We start from the raw sequence: 18,802 nt of genomic DNA on the forward strand, positions 1-18,802 counted from the left end.
TACATCTGAAACTGTGCCCTCTTCCTGCAAAGATGTGATTCAGTTTAAGTTTGTGCATAGTCCCATTGAATTCATTGTCTAATTACTCAGTCAAGTATTGCTCTCAGTTGCTAACATTACCACAGTGGGTTTGCATCAGCATAGCAGCATTAAAAATCAATGTTTCTAATGTTAGGCAACTACCTACATATAAGAATTTCATTAAAGTAGAATCGAAACACATTGCAACTGCCCTGTGGAATAGGGAGGTATCACCCCTATTTCACAGGTGAGGCAGATGATACAGTCTGTGTGATTGGCTCAACATCATGCAGAAATTAAACCCAGATCTCCTAAGACTCTTGCCTCTACCCTCCCCACTAGGCTCAGGGTGACCAAGACATGGCCTGTGGGCTGAATCTGGCCCATGAAACAGTGTCATCTGGCCCGTGGAGCTCCCCAGAGGTCAAGAAATTTGACTGTGTGGCATGTGCTGGCAGTGTTAATTACCACAGCTCCTGGAGCAATTAACATTGTCGCTGCTTGCCACACCACCAAATTTCTGAATCCATGGCAAGCCATGCAGGCCAGATCTGGATCACAGACCCACATCACCTAGTCCATGGGGCTGCATGCAGGGCTGGGAATTTGGCCACAGGAGGAGCAGTGGTTCCTGTAGAAATCACAGCGATTAATATTGTCGGCACCAATTTCCAACCATGTGGGACAGAAGACATGGCCCTGGACTCCAGATCCAGCTTGCAGACCAACCCTGTGCTGCTCATCTCACCCACAAAGTCAGAGCAGTTGGACACCACTGCACCAGGTGATCTTTCCAGCCACATGCAGAATTAGGGCCCTTCAGCGCACGAGCCATTACTTGTCCTCGGAGGCACTCCCTTTGGGCACTCTACAGTAATGAAACTGCAATGCTGGGGATGCTGGACCTGATGGCTGCGTTTTTGCACTCGGGGTGTACAGTGTACTGTATATCCCTGTTGTTGCAGCTGCAGAAATGTTGTTCATTTCTCCAGTTTTCATGTAGCTGTTTGGATGGTCCAGTTATCTATCTATTCACTCACACCTCAGGTTCTTGCTCATACTCTCAGCCATTCATAAGACTTCTAAGCTTGAATAATAATTAGTTCAGTGGTTTGATGTTCTGCCAGCTGCTCCTAGCAGGGGAGCTTAAGCACAGCGGGACATATTCTGCACTTGATTATACTGGACAGTCCTCCTACAACATTGCACAGACTACAACCATGTAAAAGCACGGGCATAAAATGAACTTGAAGAGGGGTGATGGTAACCCCCTTTTGCAACAGATAGATATCGCTGGAATGTGTAAAATCATTAAGATCTCTGCCACAGCAAGATACGGGATACTAGGCCAGATGCACCTATGGTCCATTTCTTACATGTTTGCACATGGTTGCTAGCATGCTTGTGTGTTTCTAGCACTAAAACATGAAGTGATTTGTACTGCACAGTTTATAAATTATACTGCTTAGAAAAACACCATGTTTACCTTGCTTGCAACCATGCTAACTTTTAGCAAGACTTCTGGAAAGACAGAACAAATAATGTGGTTTAGATTCAGGGGAGTTGTGATCCTTCTCTAAAATTCACTGGTTTGTCTATATTTCATTGCCACCTTGAGTTATAAGACAGCATGATAGGGAAATCTCAGTTTTTACAGTAGGAAACTCAATCTGCAGCAGATTATGAAGTTTTGATGATAATCTGATTACAAGGCACATTGCAGTTGCCCAGTGCTTATTAACCAGAAGATAACATTCATGAACATTCATTTAAATCCCGCCCCGCCCTCCCAATAGCGTGTTGCATTATGTAACATAATGAAATGAGGCATAATTTCATGTGTCCTATATGAGGGCACTTCATCCCAGTGCACTAGCACATTTCAGACAAGGTTGGTTTCCTTGCTGATTGTAGTTCCAAAAACTAGGGTTATAATTTGCCCTCATCATTGATTAATGATGTGGGACTTTTGATGCAGAGCAATAGACTGTAAATGTGATAGTCCTGGAAGACTTGATGTAATGACTGTCATATCTAATATGCCATCCCAGACATTGACTGCAGACTGGTTGTGATTACAAACTATTTAATTACAAATTAGAGCCCTTAAAAACACAGAAAGAAAAACAATAAAAAAAGAATAAAGCATTAGGCATGGAAGATGCTTTGCAAATCATTTGGAAAACAAATTATTTGTCTTCTTCTTCCTCTCTGCCCATTATCCTAAATGTGGTAGAGATGCATATTAGCAATATTGATGGCTGACTTGAGCATGCATGAGAAATGTGAAGTCAAAACATAAGTAATTGCAGTTCCCCTGTGTCCCTTTGGTAACTATCTATTATCTTTGTGACAAAAAGGAAATTTGGAAAACTCTGTCAGAGGCTTTTGTAAGAGGCAAAAAATAAGTGTTTTTTAATCATGAACCTGAGCCCCAGGAAAGAAACAAGTAGTAAGATTTGACATTCTAAACACAAAGAAAAGGACACGAAATGCAACTCCCAGTAGAGACCTGGGTGACCAGGCATATTTCTGAAGGACAGTTTCCCCAAGTTATTTCCAAGATACACAACATATGTGAATCCAAGTCCTGGCCTGGTATCATCTGTGTTGGTTGCTGGAATACAGCAAAGAAACGTGGCAACTGCATCACACAGCTCTCGAGTCCTCCGACAGGAACATAATGATACAAAATGTTTTCATTCCTTTTTTTTTCTTTTTATTTTGCATGTCATGGCTGGAGGCCAGTGGAAAATCATTGACTGATCCATAATATTTGATGTTTTCCACAGAATCCAAGCTTCCACTTAAAAACAAACAAAAATACATTTTTAGCCATTTCTGTTGCTGCCAGGCTGGCTTTACACGGCAGTCATTTATTTATTCATAAAGCCCCTTCCCAGCTATGTGGACCACAGCTTACGGTTCAGCCCAAGAAGCAGAATTGACAGAAACGTTAATTTATGTGCTTGGTCATCCAGTCTTTCCCCACAGCAGGGAAGTTTTAAAGTATGAACTTCCTTCCCCCTCAACCCAACATCCCACTCCCTGAGCCATTAACAGCAAAGCACAGCTGGGAGCTTAAACATGTGCATGGTAGTGCAACAAGGGTGGAAGAGGCAGCCTCATAGTAAAGCAAAGTCAAGAGATGTGGGTTCCAGGCCAAGTTCTTTCCCAGACAGTGTGCTCTTGAGTAAGTTTTTTACTCTCCTTCTCTCTCTCTTCAGCTTAACTTTATTACCTCAACTTAAAATAAGGGCGGTAGCTATGCACTTTACTGAATAGCTATGCACCTAAACCACTAATGTGTCATGCCTTTCCGATATTGAAGCCGGGCCAGTCTAGAATGAACCAAACATGCACTTGTGATTGTGCCTAGCAATCCTCCAAGTGAATTTTTCTTCCTATTTAGGGTTTTCATTTGTCCCTCTGCTATTCCAAACTCTGCAATAAGCAATCTTGCCTTCAGTTTGAAGGCAAGGGACAGTAGCCTCTTGATTTATTGAGTTACCTGACAGTGGAGAAGGAGAGTCTTTGTGATGTCAAGGTCTCCGGATTTCCTTTGGGAACTCAGCTGTTGTCTGTGTGATTGGAAGGAAACGTATCATTGTGTCCAATGCCTGGACATTTACAGGACTCTATGAATGGAAGTCAGAGTCTGTGCCTGAGGCCTTATCTTCCATTGTGCCACACTGTCATAATGTGATGTAAAATAACAACTATAGAAGGAGAGCTGTGCAAGTTTTCAAATGTTTAGTCAACTTTAAGTGCTCTACTCATTTGGAAAAATGACCTTCTAAAGCGGCAGCGCTTACTTCTCAGGGTAACATTGTGCCGAGTAGAGACATGCATGATTCCAGGATTTTGCATGAAGATCCCATCAGAATGAATGATGCTTTGCTGCAGGCTTTATAGATGCAGACATACTCTAACGAGGAGCACTTACCCTGGTAAGCAGCCCCTTCATAGGACTTTCACCTGAGAAAAAATCAATTCACGTTTAAAGGATTGGGTCTGTAGGAGAATTTGAGAGGTAGAGCATCATCTATCACAATACAGATTGTAAGCTCTTGGGGTAGAGTATAATCCTGGGTCCCTTAATGTCAATGGCATTTTTACCATTGACTTAAATGGGGCCAGGATTTGACTCATTCATAGCTGGATGTACAATATGTGGTCCACTCTTGACACTATACAAATGATAAATAATTAGTATAACAGATGAGATGTTTCCATGCAGTGGCATTTCCCTGCTGCTTTTCTGACAAGAACAGGTCTCTGGGACCAGCCACAAGTAATTAGGCAGAAATTCTCCAAATAAAGAACTATTTTACAAAACATGTTCTTGTATGATGATGAATAAAAGCATTTTTAATCTATTGTGGAGAAATGCAAGGTGCTATACCTCGGGAGGAATGTTCAAAAACACAGATATAAATGGGTGACACCTAGCTGGGTGGCAGCCCTATGGAAAAGGACTTGGAAGTGTTGATAGTCCAGACTTAATATGACTCTGCAGGATGATGCAGCCACACAAAAGTTGAATGCGGTTTTGGGCTGCATCAATAGAAGCATTAGGTGCAAGACACAGGAGGTGATAGTGCCTCTCTGCTCAGCACTGGTTAGGCCTCATCTGGTACACGGTGTGCAGGCCTGAGCTTTCCACAGAGACACGAAATACGTGGAGGCCTGAGGGCCCTGGCCCCCCTTAGGAAGAGGACTGTCACCTGAAATGCATAAAACTTTCCACATGACCATTATTTTAGCACCCCCCCCCCCCCCCCCCAGCAAAAATAAAAGTCAGGGAAATGCCATTGCGTGGAAACATCTCAGCTGTTATACTAATTATTTCTCATTTGTATAATGTCAAGAGTGGACCACATATTGTACGTCCAGCTATGGATGAGTCAGATGAAGCCTATGGCTTCACATTTTCAAAAGGATGTGGAGAGTCTGAGAGCGTCCAGAGATGAGCAATAAAAATACTTAAGGGCAAGACAAGTCATGAGAAAAGGCTGAAGGAGGTAGGCGTGTTTAGCTTGTGGAAAAGGCACTTAAGAGGGGACATGATACTTAAAGGGCTGTCCTAAAGAAGCTGTCTTCAAATACTTAAAGGGCTGTCCTAAAGAAGTGGGAAAGCACCTCTTCTCTCTTGCTGCATAGACAAGGACGTGGACCATTAGCTTGAAGTTGCAGCAAAGTAAGTTTAGATTGGATGTCTGGAAATCTTCACTGTGAGAATAGTGAGGCAGTGGAAGAGACTGCCTGGGGAAGTTGTGGACTCTCCATCCCTGGAGGTGTTCAAGAAGAGGTTGGACAGCCACTGGTCAGGGATGATCTAGGCATAGCTGTGCCTGTGTTCTACTATAGGCATGTCCCATGCTTCTGGGCTTTGCTGGTTGTCCCTCCCTGTGCTTTCTGCTATGTGTATTAGGTTGTTTTTAAGCCTTCCTCAAAGACATTAGGTGTGGGTGACAGCCAAGGCTGGGAACTTTGACTGGGCTTTACCAGTTCTCCTGCTGGGACCAAACTGGAGGTTCCTGACTAGAGGGTCTTGCCCCTCTGCTCAGGGTCAGACTGATCACCATATTTGGGTTCGGGAAGGAATTTTGTCCCATGGTCAGATTGGTATGGACTGTGGGGTTTTGCCTTCCTCTGTAGCAGTTGACGTGGACTTTACCTGGACTCTCTTGAGAGGACGTTGCCGATGTTTCAGAGAAGCGGGACGTTGGCTGCCGTGGTTCCCCTGCTTTACCTGTGACAGGTTATGGTGTTAGGTCTGTCTTGTGTCAGGACAGATGATACTCCTATGTAGAGTTTAGATTATGGTTTGTATGAAATGGTTTGTTTAGGGATGAACCTGCCTCAGGCAGACGTTGGGCTAGATGACCTCTGGAAGGTCCCTTGCAGCCATACTTCTCTGTGAGTCTATGATTTACCTGTGCCAGAGACCACTACCTGGCAGTAAGAAAGATTGAGTTATTCTGATACTGTTTCCACAGAGCAATAAGTCTCTTCAAAGTGACCTGTGATTTTTAACCATCACTTTTCTCTAAGACATCCCAAAGAATTAGGAAAATTAAAGACCTCAGCTTTCAAAATACTAAGATTTGAGTCTGGGTAGGCAGCTAAACAGTCTCATTGAGTTGGTGAAAATACTGCCAGGCTTCAGGGTTTGTACAGGATTGGGGCAAAAGGAATGAAAACTCTTCATTCCAGCGGCCCATTTTTTTCTGCTCTGTATCTGCTTCCCATATGCCTACATTTATGCAATGTTTTTCTATTTATAATCAAATGGCTTTGGCAGGGAGACTGCATGTTAAACTTAAAGTTGGCAGAAAAGGAGGCTAATAATTGCCATGAAGTATTGCAGCAGAAACAGCTCAATATGTAAGCCCTGTTGGTAGAGGTGATTACACCCCAAACTGCATAATCTGCACATTTACACAGATTTCTCCAGATTAATCTACAGGTGATTTATGCTGTCTCTTGTGAGGGCTATTTATTTTACAGCCTACCTTTCACATAGGCTTTCACTGTTTACGATGTGCGGCAAGGGTATAATGTGCGGTTTAGTCATTCCGCTGTGACTGTTCCAGCGTGATATGGAAAATGAGGGTAACAAAAGAAGGGGGGGGGTATCATTTGCTTCAGCTTGATACATTTTAAAGTTTCCTGTGCTCGTATTAATGACGGCAATTACATTTATTAAATATATTGTCGCAGCAGCATTCTGGTCCTACCCTAAGCCACATAGCTTAGACTGTAGCTGTTAAAAGCAAGAGGGAGAAACCCCGGGGCCTGATTTTTCCAGCTGCAGGATACACAAAACTCCTATCGAAGTCGGTGCCATCATACAAAGTCATCTCATCTCAGACTCCATCAGATGGTTCAGAGAGGAGGGCAGCAGATGACCTACATGTTTCTTAAAGAGAGAGGCTGGTCCTGTTAGGTTAGATGGCTAGCCTGGGGCCAACACACTTACAACATAATGTCGGGCATGTCCATCCATCTGTCCATATTTTTAATATACCTGTATAAATATCTCGTGTTCTGGAAGTGGCTGTGTATAACTTGGGGTGGGAGCGGGGGGTCGGGGGGGGATCACTGCGTGAATCCGACTGCAACTGAATAACCAGTCCGGGTGGAGCACAACTGGTCTGACTGTTGCAGCCACGTGGGGGCCTGGGAAACGTGGGAGCGGAGGGAAGCCGAGCGCAGGGAATGGCAATAGCGAGGGCCGTTCCAGGAGGCTGGGCTTTGGGCTGGGTCCGTACCTACGGTGGAGGACTCTGAAGCCATAACTTTTAACTGGAGTGGATTTGATTCATTTTTTATTTTCCAGGAGGGTCTGGATTTTAACTTTTTTTAATATTGTAAATTATTTGTAAGAGAAGGAAAAAAGGAATTTCTTCCCCTCAATGTGGCATTGGTGAGGCCGCAGCTGGCGTACTGCATCCAGTTTTGGGCGCCACACTGCAAGAGGGATGTGGATAAAACTGTGAGAGTGTCAAGAGGAGGGCCACTCATATGGTTAGGGGTCTGCAGGAAAGGTCCTACAAGGAGAGATTGAGGGACCTGGATCTCTTCAGCCTCCATAAGAGAAGGATGAGAGGGGATCTGCTGGCTGTCTACAAATTCGTTGGGTGGGGGGGGTGCAAGGAATAGCAGATGCTCTGTTTACCAGGGCGCCCCTTGGAGTAACTAGAAACAACAGTCACAAACTGATGGAGAGCAGATTCAGATTAGACATTAGGGTGAACTTCTTTACGGTAAGGGTTACCAGAATCTGGAACAGGCTTCCACGGGAGGTGGTGCTCACCCCTACCCTGGAGGTTTTTAAGAGGAGACTGGACAAACACCTGGTTGTGGTCATTTAACCCCAGCGCTCTTTCCTGCCCAGGGGCAGGGGGTCAGACTCAATGATCTTCCGAGGTCCCTTCCAACCCTAGAAATCTATGAAAGGACCAAATCCAGATTGGCTTCATAGGTGCCTCCATTTATGTTTCTGTATGCCTAAAAATGAGAAGATTTGCCCCAGAGGGGTGATACAAATGGAAGAGCCGGGCCTTTAGGGATCTCTGTAGTGTCAAAGGAGAGAGTGAGGTGGTTCCAGAGAGAGATCCAGAGCCCAAGCTCTCATCAGGCAGGACCCTTGACCTAGCCAACAAGGGGCTCTGAACACAGGGTCCAGCTGAACTCCAGCTTAGGCACCTGACTCCTAAAGTAGGAGCCTCTGTTCTCGGAGGATCCAGAGCACCCAGAGGGCAGGTGCTCAAGTGACTGGTGGTGGTCATGCCCCTTTCCCCATTGCCTGCTTGTCTACTCACACACCCAGGAACTGGGAGACTTGTATTCTAGACCCCCGCTTGCAGGGATCCCAGTCCACACCTCTCGTAGCGAGACTCCTTCTTTCTTGCTCTGCTGTCCCCATTACTCCAGAACAATTGGGTGCCCAGTAGCCTTGCTTCAGCAGGAGGAGCAGAGGATGCCACACTTTCTGTTCTGCCACATAGTGCGGGGGCTTGACCCCCACCCCAGTGCTGTGTCAGGCAGTAGCACTGCTCCCCCGCTATCAAATTTCCAAACCCTTGAGGAGCTGTGGGTCCTCTGGGCTAAATTGGAGGTTGACCCTGGTGCATGGGGTTGGGTGGAGGTAGCACAGGCTGCCAGGTCCCAGTCTCAGTACACAGGGGCAGCACTGGACCCCAGTCCCAGTACATGGAAGCAGCCCCAGGACCTAATCCCAGTGTGCAGGGGCAGCTGAAGCCCCGTGGGCCTGATCCTGGCAGAGCCAAAAGCTTGAATACCACTGACCTAGTGGTTGTGACCATCTCCTGGGAGGTGGGAGATACAGGTTTAATTCATCTCAGGCTGAGGAGGACCCAGAACCCACATTTCCCACTTGTGGGGACCACTGGACTGTTTACGTAGAGGGTGGGTGTCATCACCGTGGGCTGTGTCTTTGTGCTTCGTGCTGAAGTCATCGCTGTTGGTATGAGGTAGGATCATAGGAAAATGGGGCTGGGAGGGACCTTGTGAGGTCATCTTGTTCAGCCCCGTGCTCAAGGCAGGATCATCCCGGACTGAGCCATCCCAGCCAAGTGTCTGTCTAACCTACTCTTGAAAATTTCCAGGGATGGAGTTGCTTCAACTTCTCTCAGCGGCCTGTTGCAACGCTTGACCACCATCAGTCAGAGTATTCTTCCTAATCATCTACCCAAATTTCCTCTGCTGCTGTTTGAGGCCATTGCTCCTGGTCCTGTCCCCTACAGCCACAGAGAAAAATCCATCTCCATCCTCTTTATAATCTCCCTTCAGGGATTTAAAGACTGTCATCAAAGCCTTCCTCAGCCTTCTTTTCTTCAGACTAAGTAATCATTTTTAGGATTGATGTTGGGAGGTACTCAGAGATAGCACATTTGGGAGAGGTTTGTACCAAAGTCAGATAAACCAGAGCTGGGAGGTATTCTGTATCCTGATTTTCCTTATTCCTATCCAGAATTTGGGGGTCTGTTGGAGATCCACTGGACCTCTGGAAATTGTATTAGTGCCACTGAGTGTTTATGGTGTGCCAGGATGTACTACCCAGCTAATAACTTCCCTCAAGCGAAGGAAAATTGTTTATAAAGAGCTCTGTTCTCAGACAACGTTGTTTGAAGTGTGAAAAGGCTCCCTGAAGGGAACTGGTGCTGTTTACAATATTCAATCAGTCTCTTATCTGGCTCATCCCTGCACTCTATTTATTTTGGAGCATTGCTGGTGCTGTATGTGTGCGTGTATCTATAATATATACATAACCAGAACAGTTACGCTCCTTCAGCATTATCCATCACAGCTAACGCCATGTTTCCTGTCATCATACTGAGGAGTATTTCCAAGTACGAGTTGGCCAGCAGAAGGTTTGAATTGGCTGTCTTCAGTAAGTATGAAGGTTCTGAAAATAATACCAGATGAAAGGGTCTAACTGCTATTGCGGGCAGGGAAGACGTAGAGCCAAAGGAACATATGCTTTGCAGTATGTTAGCGAAGAATGATCCAAAAGGGAACGAATGTGTTTTGTCTTCGTTGGAAGTTCCTTCAAAGCTTGAGAGCACTAGAGCGAGAGAGATTATAGAAAGCAAACTGAGCCCAGGTAGGTGGGTGAAATAAATTGATTTAGATAAAATAACAGTACATCTGCACTTCAGCAACAGTGCATCCCTGCTAAGATGTTCCTCCTTGTGCTCCACCTCTACTCCCATTCACATCCTCCAAACCTGGAAATGCATCACTGAGTCTACTCTGGGATATCCCTCCAGGGCTGCTGTTCAGATCTCAGCCTGCCTGAGAGCAACTGCTAAGAACAACTCCAGAGCAGCTGGGCCAGTTTATGTCCAGGTTTAGAGCATGCAGACGGGAGTGGGTCTGCAGGATGTTGGAGTGTGCTCAAGAATGTCCTGGGTAGCACGACTGTGGCTTAGACCTGCCGTAAGACTTGATCATGAAATAAGATTCCTTTTGCAAGTTCAGTGCCCCATTCTGTTATCTGTGCCTTGCGATGTGTAGTCCCATATAATATGTGTCAGCGGAATTACTCATGGAAGAAGGTGCCATTCATTAAGAAGGCCGTCAGAATCTGGCATGGGTGCACAGTCCTGCAAGACTGAGCACTCTCTGCACACACTGGACTTGTCTATACATGGTCCTTTTAAGAGGGATTAGCCTAAAATTGCCATTTTTAAGGCCCATTAAGGGCACATGTCCACATATGCATGCCATTAATCCACCCAAAAATGGTGATTTTAGGCTAAGCCTACCTAAATTTAATACCGGCTTAAAGCAAGTACCAAATTTAAGATGGCATAATTAAGTCACGTTAGTCCACAAGTAGATGCTTAATGGCATTAACATGGTATGCGTCAATGGATGCGCACTGTGTTAATGTGCATTAGCGTGGCTACACATGGGCTAATGCGACTTAACTAATGCCAGCCTAAATTTAATACACCTTAGCACATCTACATGTAGACGCATCCTAAATTGCCTTAATGCACCTTAAACAAAGGTGTGGTAAGGTTAATGCACCTTAAACAAAGGTGCATTAAGGTTAGGAGTACATAACTACATGTGTAGACAGGCCCATTGTGAGTTTAGGACCTTGGAAGATCAGGCCCTGAGCTCTTAAGAAAAATGGCAGACTTGCTGGAGCCTTGCCTGTTTCCACAAAACAAGCTTCTGCCTGCAGCCCTGTGAGTGGGCTCCTTACCTGACCCCTGTAGGAAGAGTTCACTCTTCCAGGCTCATGCTGTTCCCAACCTTTGCTCTAAAAATGTCAGCAGAGATTTCAGTTCATACCACTTAGAACATGGACCCTTATCTACTCACAACTGGACTAAAGACGAGCGTGATGCCACGGTCCATCCAAACGCTGTCATGCTTTAAAATCTCTCAGTCACTGCAAACCAATAACCCAGCATTGAAAGCTTAAATCCAGGGTGTCAAACTCATCTAGCCACACGGCCGCCCCCCTGCTCTCACCTGCAGGGTCAGTGGGGCACCACTGGGGGCCAGATTATGGGGCTCTGTGGGCCAGTTTCAGCCTATGGACCATGTTTGATACGCTTAGCTTAAGCCAATCAATTCCCACCCAGTTGCATGTGATGCTCAGCACACTGTAAGATCATGCTTTATTCCAGAATGGGTTTTATTTTTTAACCTAAGATTTTTTTTGTTCCTGAACAGTGCAGTGCATGAGTAGTTGAGATCCTCCAGATGGAAGGTGCTATGTAGGCACACAGTGGTAGTGGTATTGCAGTTATATTATTCTAGTCTGAGTTAATCACTCAAAATAGTTGCATGTGCTCTTAAAAACATCTTAGAGCAGTGGTTCTCAACCTTTTTTAGATTCAAGACCTCCCTCAAAAATGCCGGCTCTTAGCTTTCATTCATTTTTTGACTGTGGAAAAATAATAGAGCAATTCTTCTGTTGCAAAGAACTCAGAAAGACCACAGCAGGGCAGAGTGTTTTGGGCCCTCTGGATTCCTATTTGACATCTCTGGGTTTATCTTGTGAACCGTGTGTAAGTGTTTGCACACCTGGCAATGCTAATATTGTACTGTACCCTTTAAATGGATCTCAAGGTTCCCAAAGGTGTTGTGGCACCTTGGTTGAGAATTGCTGCCTTAGATTTTTCTATGGGCCTCCTCATTATGGTGGCTGAGGACCTTACACTCTTAAATAATCTTCCCGGGAAGGTAGGGAAGTATTGGCAACCTGATTTTACAGAAAAGCACAGACAGACAGAGGGCTAAATCCTATTTCACTTTTACACCCTCAACTAGCACTTACCTAGCTGTGTAAATGCAGCTTTGGGCACCTTTGCAGTCTTTGAGTTCCTTCTGCACTTGCATAGTTATAGTCACCTCGTGGTTCCCTTTTGAACATGCTCAGAAGGCTGCACACTACACTTCATCTATTTTGGAGCAGAATAGGACGGAATAAGATCACCTGCGCGCACAAATCATGTTGTGCCAATCCCAGAATTCAGTCAGAGAAAAACCATGACTGGAAAGAAACTCCCCTCTTTTTCGACCAATAAATTCACCTTGCCTGGGCAGCTGCAGATCTGCTTTCTAGGTCCCTTTCACAGAGAGAAGGGGTTTGAACCTGCATCTCAGCACAGTGCACTAAGCACCCAGCCAATGCCAGCAGCCTTCTTCTTGAAGCTGATCCCCTGGGAGTCCAAGAGAGGAAGACACATGGGACCAGGAGCAAAAGAGCAAGCAGAGGGGAGGGGGGCTCTGTTTGGTGGGTATGGCCCTGGAAGGGAGGGGGCCCTAGTGTCAGATCCCTCCTCCCTCTGTTTATCCAATGTATATTAAATGGAAGGTGCAGAAAAGCCACCAGGGCATTTCACAACTTTGCCTTTCCCTGATTATCAGTTACTAGACTAAAAATGCGGTCTCTCATTCTTTGTTCATTGATTTGCTCCAGTTTGCACATTTGAGCTTTATCACATGGCGCTCAGTGGTCCCAGCTTGTACCTTTTCAGTAAACTGTACCTTTGCACAAGAGACTTTCTTCTTGGGTGCACCATGTGCTTGAAATTTCTGGATGACTTTGCCGAGCAGTTTGCAGTCCCCTTCGGGCTCTCACTGGGGAAGTATTTTCTCTCTCTAATGTCTCTGGGTCTGTCAGATGTATCAGTGTGAAAGTTATCACCCTCTCCGGTTTCTCTGCAACGTCATTTGGCTTCCAAGAAACTTGGGGAGTGTTACAACTTGCTCCCTCACGTTTCTGCCACATTCCCTTGCTAGAGGAGAGGCCTTTGCTTCCTGACTGCGGTCGCATTATGTGGGCGAGGGGTGCAAAGAATGTGTCCCTGACAGATGGCATAAAAACCACCGGCTTCTACGGTTACTGCTAGAGCAGTCCTCCAATGCAATCACTTGGACTGCAGCAGGGTTGAATTTGTCCCTTTCTGCAAAAATGAATTATTGGCGTGAGAGCTGGAACATTTTTTTAAGACTGTGTTTTGTTGAGGTTGAGCTATCTTGTGGAGCCTGTAGTCAGAGAATCCATGTGTCCGCTTTGTTGTAAATGTACATTCGTTATGGCAAACAGCTATGTATGGTTCAGCGTGGCACGAAAATCTCCAAGACAAACATAATTCAGACAGGTTGGAGTGTTTTGGAAACTGCTGCCCATCTTGAGGCTAAAGCTAGTCTCAACATATTGATGTTAAAACTGAAGCTGTGGAAGAAAAAGAAGTGGAGTGATTTCAGATAGGACTGTAAAGATGATAGAAAGCAGCCACACACCCACAGAGGTCAAACTTGTTTGCAACTGTCAGACCAACAGACCTTGTCTGCGCTAGATTTTATTGCCCCAGATTTTCTTGTGTTGCTGCCAGCGGTGACAACAGTGGGAAATTTGAGGCAAAAAGCCCAATGCATATGAGGCCGTCATTTCACTACATAAACCATCGTGCTTCACACACTGGTCCCCTCTGATGACTTTTATACAGTGAGAGGCATGAGAGACTATTTTAGAGCAAAGCATTTTTTTAATGGGATGTTTTTGTTTCAGGATTGCTGGTGACACCGCCCTCAGTAAAAATATCCATGAGTCAGTCAGCGCTCAGATCCGAAAGAACTTCGCAAAAAGCAAATGGAGAGTAAGTGACTTCTGCACAGGGGTTACACTGGGAAGCATGAACTAGAGGTGCACCGATATATCAGTTGCATATTGGATCCACGCCAAAAAAAGGGAACTTTACATTATTGGCTATCAGGTTTTTTTGGCTGTTGTAGCCGATGATGTTCTCCTATACATATAATTAATTATGCCTTTTGATTGGGGCCCCTGGACACTTGGGTTCCCTCTCGCCTATGAGGTCAGGGCCCCTGGATGCCTGGGTTCCTTCAGGAAATGGCAGGTTTCCCCTTGCAGGTGGGCAGCATTCTAGCCTGCAAGGGGTCCTGCTTGGGGCTGCAGGAGTGGGACGCAGGGGGTGCTGCCCATGTGCACATGGCCGGGAATACAGCCAGGCAGCATGGAGAGCAGCTCCATGCAGGTAAGTCTGTGGAGGGAAAGGGACATGGGGGAGGGAAGTGGGCATGGGGGAGGGGGGGAGCAGATTGAGGCCCCCATGGTGAGGGATGGAGTGGGGCAGGGGCTGGGGCTGGGACTAGTGGCACTGTCCAGCCAGAGCAGTGCATGGGACCCAGGGCTGGGGCAGGGATCAGGACAAAGCCATGGGAGGCTTGTCTGGGGGCCCTCAGGGGTGGCTCCCCACCATTGTGCACACCCGCTGGGGGTGGGGCATATGGCCCCCCCGGATTTGTGCACGGGGTGGATGCAGGATGCTTGCTGTGGGCTCAGGGCTCTCTGCTCTGCCTTTTCCCTGGGAGCTCCGCACTGGCCATGTACCCCCTGCCCACACAGCAGCAGTGGGGGTAGCGAGCTGTGTCCCTGCTGCTAGGTGGGCAGGGGGCACGTGGCCAGCGCAGGGCTCCTGGAGTAAAAGGCAGCAAAAGCCCTGAGCCCACAGCAGGCAGCCTACATCTGCCCTCACCCCACTTGGCTCTGCCACACTTAAGTGTCCCGGAGCTTTAGTTCAAGCACCCCTGCTGCCATTGTTAAGTGCTGGGACACTGATACATATGACCTGAGAGGCTGCTGGGGCATGCCAGAAAAAAAGGGTTTATTTATGTCAGTACATTTTTAAGTACTGACAGAAATAAATCTTTCTTTTCTTTGGCATGCTCCATCAGCCTCCAGCATCACATGTAACGAAATCAGTTATTGGATCGGTATTGGCCGATATGGCTGGTTAATAAGTGGCTATTGGTATTGGCCAAGAAAATCTTTATCAGTGCACCTCTAGCACTAATAAAAACAGCTGCTGCATTGCTGTACATTCAGCATCTACAGCCATCAAATTGGGGCTCAGCAATTTAGGCAGTCATACTACTCATGTTTATAGGTGTGATGGACACAGAGGACTGAACCAGGTGTGTGCACAATTAAAAGCATGAGCTGGTATAATTGGAGCTGAAGAGGCAACACCGCGGTTGAGAGCTGTGGCAACTCATATCCTTTGTCAGTTGGCACAGAGGGGCCCACGGTGGGCTCCTAAGCTCTCCTGAATGGGAGTAAAAGATATAAGCTCAAGACCTGAGAAAGTCTTTCCAGTTTCCAAAACAGAAACTTGTGAAATCATAATAGCAATTGCAAATAAACAGAATAAAATCGACAACCAAGTGATTCTGGGCTTTTTTCTTTTCCAGCAAGCGTTCAACGCCACAGCAGTAGTGAGACACATGAGAAGGTTACATCTCGGCAGTAGCCTGGACAGTTCAAACGCAGGTGTGTCAAACACCCTCAGCCTGACCAACCCACGATCCGACGGAACAGCCAGGAAAGATTGTGAGTACACGAGAGCGGAGCAAGGCTGTGGCCCACTCCTAACTGGGAACTGCCCATCAGTCCGCAGTCACCCTGTGTAGATCAAGCCTGCATATATTTAGGCAAGGGCTGTCCAACTTCCAGGCAGCTAGGAGCCAAATGGCCCTGAGAGCCACACACTGCATGGCCAGCTGGGTATCCCCATCTCCCTCCGCACACTGGGTGGGTTGCCCAATGCCAGCCCCCATCCTAGCTCCTTTGTACTGTTAGACCCAACTGGGAGAGGAGTGGTGACTAGGTGGGGGATTGTGGGCCGTCTGTTAACCTTTTGGGGGTTGCCAGGTGCACAGCCTAGACTTAAGCCATTTGAGGGTAGGCTGGATCAGAGTTCATGTTGCTTTTCCCATCAACCTGTGGCAGCCTAACAGATTTGACAATACAATGTTTTCTCTTTGAGACAAGTGCTACAATCCTTACTTCGGCTGACTTCAGCATCACGGGTGTTTCACATAAGGACTGTAACTAGGCTGAGCTGTTCTTTGTCCAGAGGACTGTGACCCAAACTTTTCTGTCAAAATTGCTTTTCAGTAGAGAACTGGCTTTTCAATGTCACATGTTCTTTTGCAGAAAGTGTCTGCTGGCAAATGTTGGCTTTCCACTGGAGAAAAAAACAAACCCCAGAAAGGAAAAAAAATGCGTTTTTGGTGGGGGGTGGGCGAGAGGTTAAATAGAAATCAAAAACTTTTCAAATGAAAATATTTTATTTGGTTATTTTGTTTTTAAAGACAAGTCAAATTTTCTGTGTAAGTTTGTTTAATTTTCGCTTATATTTTTCATGGGAGTCACCCCTCCGTGCCAATCCCCTCTCAAATGTCTACTGTGGCTGAGAAGCCAGAATCAGTCCTTGAATCCTGGGGCCAAATTCAGCTCCTGTGTAAGCAGGCATAGTCCCATTTACTTTAACAGAAGTTGAACCCTCCTACACCAAAATCAGATCTAGCCCAGTGAGTTGCTTATTGTACAGTATCTCAGCATCTAAGGAAGCAAGCTGCTACCTATGAAAGCGTATGGGTTGTTGATTTAGTTAGTCTATAAGGTACAAATCTATCCTGCCTTCCGTTGTACATTAAACCTGAGGCTTTCAGAGCTGCCTAGTGAATTTGAACTCTTGGCCTATATGTTCTTCTGAACACCAGGGAAGGAGGGTGAGTGGCAGAGGCATCTTTTAGAAGATTGCATCTATGATGCTTCCTTCCCAGTGAAATCCATTTTATCCAGGCATCTTGAGTGTTTATTGTCTTCCCCCCACCCTACCCCTGTGTTTGGAGGGTTTCTCCTATCATAAAATGTCAATTAAAAATGGGGAGATGTAAGCTTACCTATTAGATAAACTCCTATTAGATTGAGCGTTAAGCTGTGGAACAGACTAGGTATGCTAATGGCTTATTAGACTGACACTTCCTGCACAGGTTCACTGGTGGTTTAATTGACTTTTTCTACAGCACCGTGCAATGGTGTTTGGTTCGCTCGACTGAGGTTGTATTTGCTGACCGAAGTATATTGCATTAAAAACCTGCTTGCCAGGAATAGTCCAGTACAGATCCTCCAGCAGTTTCCAGGAAAGCAGGACTCTTTCTCCAGTGGTCTTCTTGGATCACACAACTGCTGCTGCCATATGAGTGACGTGATGCCAGATTGCTTCTCCTGGGGACCTAGAGCGTCCTTGCCAGAGGTGGCAGTCAGCAGCCCAGTGCTGGAGACAGCCTGGATGAAAATTTGATTCTGAGAACAGCTTGTGAATGTGGGGCCTGCAGTACAGCCAGAGCTGCAGAAGGCTGATCTCTCACTGCCTCTGATCTCAAGTAGTTTTTATTAGTATAATGGAGAATCTCTTGGTTTAAGGAAAGGAGACCAAGAACAAAACCCACATACACTGGTGCTCAGATGTGCCTATGCAGTATCTAGTGTTTGAATGCTGCAGAATGGTGTTAAGAGTGGCCAGATATGCTGAGCTGGGTATTTTTAATGTTATCTGGATCTTAAAGTAGAAAATAACTGCTGGATTCCTCAGCATGCACCAAACCCAAGGAGAAAGCTCGTTAGCAGGAACTTCCATTTTTTGGAAGAAATCAGTTAAGCAGAAGAGTTAGGGGAGACTACTGCAGCTGATGCCAAAGACCCTAGAGAGATATCTGGAGATCCTGGTCTGCAAAACAGTTACAACAAAGGAAAATAAGAGAGGGTTTAGCATGCTTTCTAGTGTACTAGGCACTTTTTATTTCCTGAAAGGGAGGTGTAAATTAAGGTGTGCTACATCCCGATGCTCAGTAATGGAAAATAACTGAAATCATTGTAATTAAGGCTGACCAAAATTCAGTTGAATTTATGTTAAAAACCTTTTCCTCACAGTATTATACTTTTGGGGAGGCTTGTTTTTTTTTTTACAGAGGTGCCTCTTAAACACTGGGAAATAGGATATGCATCAGATACATGTAAATCAACTATTTGTTGGGAAAGGGAATATCTCTGAGGGTCCCTTTCCTGCCTGCTCCTTTCTCATTAGTTTATATGGGAAAATAAGTTACTGTAAAGACAAAGTACTGGGCAGATGTAAATCGATGCAAATGACTCATCTCTGGTCCCACACTCAGTGACAAAAGATCACATAAGTCCTCCCTGAATCACAGGCTTGGGGCTGGGGCCGGCTGTTGCTTGCCCTCCTGTGCTGCAGGAGTAACTCCATTGAAGTGAATTCTTCTCACTCCAAGAGGAAAACGTGGGCTGGTTTTTTCCAACTTCAGTTCATTGCCTCACAATGAAACCCCATCAGTCTCTCTTCAGCTTACTGACTGGCCTTGCATCAAACAGTGCCTCCACAGTCAAGTCGCT

At 45.9% G+C, this 18,802-nt stretch overlaps 1 protein-coding gene across 1 annotated transcript in view; it reads left to right on the forward strand.

The window, feature by feature from the left end:
* CAMK1D (calcium/calmodulin dependent protein kinase ID) overlaps positions 1-18,802 on the forward strand; it is a 319,245-nt gene that overhangs the window by 291,254 nt on the left and 9,189 nt on the right. The window contains exons 9-10 of the mRNA XM_059725786.1: positions 14,093-14,180; positions 15,796-15,934. Of these exons, the coding sequence (XP_059581769.1) occupies positions 14,093-14,180; positions 15,796-15,934 (227 nt within the window). The remainder of the gene's footprint in view (positions 1-14,092; positions 14,181-15,795; positions 15,935-18,802) is intronic.

This window comes from Alligator mississippiensis, chromosome 4 (assembly GCF_030867095.1).
Source record: "Alligator mississippiensis isolate rAllMis1 chromosome 4, rAllMis1, whole genome shotgun sequence".
In the NCBI taxonomy this organism is placed as follows: Eukaryota; Metazoa; Chordata; order Crocodylia; family Alligatoridae; genus Alligator; species Alligator mississippiensis.